Source organism: Cydia fagiglandana, chromosome 15 (genome assembly GCF_963556715.1).
Source record: "Cydia fagiglandana chromosome 15, ilCydFagi1.1, whole genome shotgun sequence".
NCBI classification, from domain to species: Eukaryota; Metazoa; Arthropoda; class Insecta; order Lepidoptera; family Tortricidae; genus Cydia; species Cydia fagiglandana.
Window position 1 is genome coordinate 13,924,122 of NC_085946.1, and position 6,188 is coordinate 13,930,309.

At 33.4% G+C, this 6,188-nt stretch overlaps 2 protein-coding genes across 3 annotated transcripts in view; one reads left to right on the forward strand and one right to left on the reverse strand.

Annotated features, from left to right (window-relative positions):
- Window positions 1-6,188, forward strand: part of LOC134671423 (small ribosomal subunit protein eS19A) — a 55,488-nt gene that overhangs the window by 17,803 nt on the left and 31,497 nt on the right. The gene's annotated exons all lie outside the window — the stretch shown is intronic.
- On the reverse strand, window positions 709-6,141 carry LOC134671392 (probable N-acetyltransferase san). 2 transcript variants are annotated; one of them, XR_010099216.1, is made up of 4 exons: window positions 6,013-6,141; window positions 5,547-5,870; window positions 1,709-4,631; window positions 709-1,635 (listed from the first exon to the last, which is right to left on the reverse strand). XR_010099216.1 is itself a non-coding variant. In XM_063529233.1 (3 exons), the coding sequence occupies exons 1-3, from the start codon at window positions 6,018-6,020 to the stop codon at window positions 4,433-4,435; spliced, it is 531 nt and encodes a 176-aa protein (XP_063385303.1). In that variant the 5' UTR covers window positions 6,021-6,141; the 3' UTR covers window positions 709-4,432. The 2 variants fall into 2 exon arrangements, 1 of the variants encoding a protein (XP_063385303.1); XM_063529233.1 differs by having other exon boundaries at window positions 709-4,631.

The following is a 6,188-nucleotide window of genomic DNA, read 5'->3' on the forward strand; positions in this document are numbered from 1 at the left end:
AAATTCATTGTATCGAAATGAACCCAATATTTAAAATTTTAAACAAACACCGGCCTTAACAAGGAAATGATTGAAATAATTAATTATTGTAAAATAATTGAAATAGTTTATGACCAAAGCTGTTAAGTCCAAAGTAGAAAACTAGTCACTGATATCATACGATGTCTTATGCTAACAACAATAAACTCAAAAGTATTTCGAATATAAATTAACGCTAATTATATTTGTTTCATTATGTTCCCCATCCGTATATTTACCCTAAGTACATCGCAAATTAGACCACATATCGTCAGGTGACAACTAAAATTCACTAATTACCACCAGGAGTTCATAGCCATAGTGAACCATATTATTAGTAATACTAAGGTTGATTTTTGTTTATTTTTTAGTAATTAGCGAGTTTTGGTTGTCACCTGGCGATATGGAGTAGTTACTGTTGTCACCTTTGGGTAAGAGCACCTGGATACCAGCTTCGGCCCTTGCGACTCACACCAAAGGCGCGCAGTAAAGCCCCCATAATAAATTAGGACATACAATGATCGTTTTTACCCCAATTTTAGTGCCGGATTACAGGTATAACGGACCATCGAAGTGCCAGATTATCGAGATTTCACTGTATGCTTATAGTGAGTTTTGGTTGTCATCTGAAGACATGTACCTCACCTTTAGGAACAACTTGTATTTATTGCAATAAATAAAAGCCCAAAGATATGTTAATCAGGTTTATTACACTAATCCTAAGGTAGTAGTGAACATGATATTCAACAAATAGGTTACAGAACAGACATCCATTATTCAGATAGGTAAATTGACTTTTTGGTAAACATGTCTAACCAGTATAAAATAATTTACAGACAATCTAAAATTTCATCACGTTTAAAATCAGTAATGTTTAACAGAGCAAAAATTTCAAAACAAATCAACAAGGAATTAAAATTAATGAACATCATTCGTATGCTGTGCAAGTAAAAACTAAAAAATATTTTTTTTAAATAAGATCGTGTTTTGTTACTTACATAATATCAAGGTATGTTCCCGGTACAAATGCATTAAGATAAAACAATATTGCGAGGTAAATCCTGATACTTGATATAAGGGACACTATTGGGTACCAAAATGGAAACTCCTTAGGGGGAAGCGGGGCAGCTTGGTACACCTTTTTTTGAAATCGATTGTAGGCCCCAAAATGAACTCAAAATACATTTTTTTTGTACTTAGTAGATGATAAATTTACCAAGGTATACAAAGTGTATCATTTTTTGTTAAATTTATGGCCAGTAAAAGAGATATATGGATTTTACCAAAAAATGGGATTTGTTCAATTGTGCCCCACCTGCAGGGCACTTTGATACATTACATGGGACACTTTGATACATCATTTTGGGGTACTTTGGCACGTGAATCAAAGTGCCCGGTAAGTGTTTCAAACTGCCCCCCAGAGCACACTTTACAGATCAACTCAGTTAGCTGAACAGTAGTAAACTTTTTAAACATTATAAAACGTCTATTAAGTGCGGTGCTATTAGAGCATACTACAGTTATTAAGCAGCAGGTGCACTAATACTACGAAAAACAACTTTTAATGAAATCATTGTCAGTTTCTGACAAAAAGCTACTTTGGTTGTTTTAACTTTTCTTTGTTAATTTTCTTTCTCTTTGTACGTTCGCACTATACAGTAAAAAAGAAATAAAAAAAAGAATTCACAACAAAAAAACTGGCAGGGGCACTTAGATACACTAGAGGGGCACTTTGACATGTTCAAAACTGCCCCAATCTTTATTGTACCAAAGTACCCTAATGGTCAAATAAATTAAAAATAATTTATTTAAAATATACTAGTAAGTATTACTTTAAAATAATAAGCTAACCCTACTACTGAATAAACGTACTAAGCGCTCATTATGATGTTCATCCGGTACAGTCGAAAATTTCGCACCACAACTCGATAAAAAAATCATAATTTATTTACTATGCGACCGCGGAAACACGTTTTCACGCACCAAGCGGCAACGGCTGTCAGGAGAGATGTGTCGAAGCACGTACCTCACTCACACATACAAAGCCACGTTTTAATGTTGCAGAAGGTGAACATAAGTTTTTAGTTAAGGAATTAGTGTGGGTGTTCAAAACTGCCCCTTGTGCCTATCTACCCCGCTTCCCCCTATACCATAAACTTACTTAAATTTTAAGTATTTCGAAATGTACACTTGTATGCCATCAGTTTAGTTAACAGAATGCCTAGAGCCAAGAATAACCTATATTTTACACATTCGAATTATGAAAACTTAATTACAACTGCAATGGTTTTAATAGGGTGCCAAAGTTTGATATAACTTAATATTGACATAATGTAACATTTTGTACAAATTTTATGTTTGATATAGGTACTTAATGAGTTTTTTGAGCAACAGTATTTTTTATTTGTATCATAAGTTGTTATTAAGGAACAGAAACCGGTTTTTCCATACAATTAAAAACCGGTTTACAATTTTACATCCCCTAGTTGGATGGTGTTTAGCAAAAATGTGTCAACCCACATTCAATTTGCAATAAGATGTCAACTCAAAAAACTGACGCTTAAAGTTGACATTTAATTGCAAAATGAATGTGGGTTGACACATTATTGCGTATCAGCATCCAGTTGTTATGTCAGCACTTTGCAATTATGTGATATAATATCAAACATTAAGCAATGTAAAATTTATGAAAAATAAAGTTATATCAAACATTCCACCTTCACAGTCACTATTAACTCTAAATTGCAAACATTAGATGAACAACATGCTTGAACTTATCAATAATGTGTTCTGTACAATATATGACATCGATATTAAAGAAGTATTCAGTCATATCTATTGTTTTATGGCCTCAAATTCCACAACCACATGCTTAAGTCCATCTATTACATATATTGCAACCCACAGCGTAACTTTGCCATGAAATTGTTAACTTATTTTCTTGTGGATGCCAATAAATATTAAATATTCAAATATTATATGAAGTCATGAAGTTAGCTCAATCCAAAAGAGGCCAGAAAAGGCATTAGCAACCTTTGACAGACAACCTGAGACATTCTACTTAGTTTTTTACATAAAAATACCTGGAATTTAAAGTTCCTGTAGGGGTCAAAAAACACCCTAATTGAGTAATAAGTTAATACCATTATTAAATTGTACACAATGCTAAAACAAGTTTTATCAAACTGACGTAGTTAGCATTTTTTTTTACATATTGCCAGTAAGAAATTTCATATTATGCTAAAACTTAAGTCCTATAATCAGTAAAATTGAACTAGCCTTTTTTATGTTTACAATATTAAAAGATTATTTATTTATCAAAATGTATGTATTTCCTTATAAGTACTTTAGGTAATATATTGAATAAATTATGTTGGTTTTTTGTACATTTACACAAATACACAAGAAATAAACTACACACAGAGAAAAAAGTTTGAAAAAGAAAGATGTCTAACAAAAATGTTATTGAACTAGTGAAAAATATTGGGTACAAGACCTTCTTGGGATAAGCCACATACATTTAAGTGCTACCTATGTACATTATTGTACCTATACATAGCCTAAATATAGTATATTACATACCTATAGGCAGTAAACTAAGAGATGTCCTCATTGGATTTGCCTCAGCCAGCAATTACATGTGATCTGAAGCTTTCCTGTTCACTGGCCGAGGTTTGTATACTATTTTTCTGTTTGACGGAGCGGAAGTCTGTTAAGTTCAAAAGAAGCAGCGGTTCAAAAGTTGACGCTTTGCGACTGGCAATTTTTTTGTAAAGGCTAGTTTAAATTTTATGATTTACACCTGTCTTAATGGTTCCACACACAGGCAAAGTTACATTTGTAGGCCTTTGGCTTAACATTAATTTATGACTGTATGTATGTATACTTAGTGAGTGACTTATGTTTTATACAAATGTATCACTTGGCTTCACAATTATGACCAGTTATCCTTTCTATGATGATTTCTTGCTCTGTATCAAGTCGCAAATACTTCTAACAGTTAAATTATTATTAGATGTTATTATATAACCTTCAAATTACCAAGCAGTATACAAGCAGATTACAATACTAATTGATATTATGTGCTTTTGGTAATATAATGCTAACTCAATAATATGTTTTTTTAAATAAGTTATGAAAAGATGTTGTGGCACAACTGCTATTATACCCAAACAAGTACAGTAAACACTGCTAGCTTCACATGGATAATTGGTATCATATCTATGTATAGAAATTACCATGGCCCTCAGTACTGAAAAGTACAGTTGTGGTTTTCAACTGCCACTAAACCATAAAGAAACCCATATGCAACATTTAGTAATAATTCAACTGTAAGAAGCCTGTCATAGCACTATTTTCATCATACAATGGAAATTTCAGAGCTTTTTGTACATACCGAATTTCACATTCTAGCTCAGTCATGCCCGTTTGTCTTGGCGTGTGGCACAGTGCCATTGGACAGGGGAGCGCTCTGAGGTTGTCTAATGGTCTTCTGTAACACATGTGCGTCTGCCGGCTCTATCCTCTTGTAGTAGTGCTCTTTCGTCTCAACAATTTCAAAGCCAAACTTCTTATAGAAATCTATTGCGCCCTCATTGTTTACTTGGACATGTCTGAAAAAGTAAGTAAGTTTTTTAGTTTTCTAAGATGTAAATGCTTAGTCAGGAAATTATGAACAAAGTTCAAGCTAAGCTTAATATATAGGTTAGAAGATTCTGTGATTTCACTGGAGTAATAATTATACATCGTGGTTTTTGGTGCACGGAATGTTTTACAGTAGCCAAAGAATAGGTAAAAACTGTAAAAACCGATACTATTTTAACATTTCTAAACATATTTGGAGGTGACTACCTATTTTTATTAATTCATAGTTTGGTAATTTATACCATAAACAAAGTTATAAATACACAAAATCATTCCCGCACCAAGAATCGCCTTGTATTATTATTACACTCTAAGGGCGTGTCCACAGAGCCAACTCCTAGCCCTTTTATTCCGAATGAGCCACGTCGTTCAGCTCGCGCTCGACGACCCCCTTCTCATCTGTCGGACTACGTTCAGGACTAAGGAGGGAAGAATGTCATGAATTTGAAGTTGTCATTGAATAATTTTCTATCGTTTTGTTTTAGCGTAATAAAGCCTAAGATTCAGGTTTATTATTTATTCTCATTAATCTCGTAACATGTCATATGGTAATAATGTTGAAGTTTATTTTTATTCTGAACCTTTGAAGCCTGACAGCTAAATTTTACAGGGGACAGAAATAACCAACCAACTAAATGAAAGATAGCATTACAATATTATTGATTTTTCACTATAAATAAAATGGATCAATATGTATATGTTAGTTAAGGTTATGTAGGTGTAGCACTATTCTCTATAATACATACAAACATAACCTTCAATTATGCTATAAGACATTCTCAGTAGCTTCAGACACAGCATAGTATGCTTCCTTCCACACCAATATGAATAGGTTTACTACTTATTGTTTTTAAATGTTAATAGCTTGAATTTAGTGTACTTACAAGAAAATGCTGTCAAAATTGCCCTCTTGTTCAACATATTTGAGCACATGTTCCACCATGAGAGTCCCAATGCCCAATCTTCTGTATGGGTACAGGCACCCTAGCGTCATTATGTACAATCTCCGGGAGTTCTCCGATGTGTCTATCCTACAGCAAACTGCGCCCACCACAATATCATTGTAGTAAACTAGCTTGGCCAATTCACCTGCCTCCAATACATCCTTATAGAACTTATCGTTGTATGACACGGGGAATACAACTGTGTTTAGCTTTTTTAGTTGTTTTATATTGTGAGGCGTCACATCGCCTAGTTCTATTTTAGCTCTGAAAAGGCAAAGGTAATCTTTTATAGCAAATATGAGGGATAGAAGTCAGACATACCTATTCCAAACCAAAATCACTCATCTATAGGGTGACAAAGATATATGATGGAGTAAGCATCTTCACACTTTGATAGCACATTTACCTAGTCATTTTTATAACTATTCTATAATATACACTAAAAATTTAAAAACTAATCTAACACAGTTATATCACACGGAGATCACTCCCGCCATCTACTACTCTCCGAACAATCGTGTTACTGAAGAGTTTTTTAGACCCTTAAAGCAAAACGTGAAAGCAAAGAATATTATAAAATTT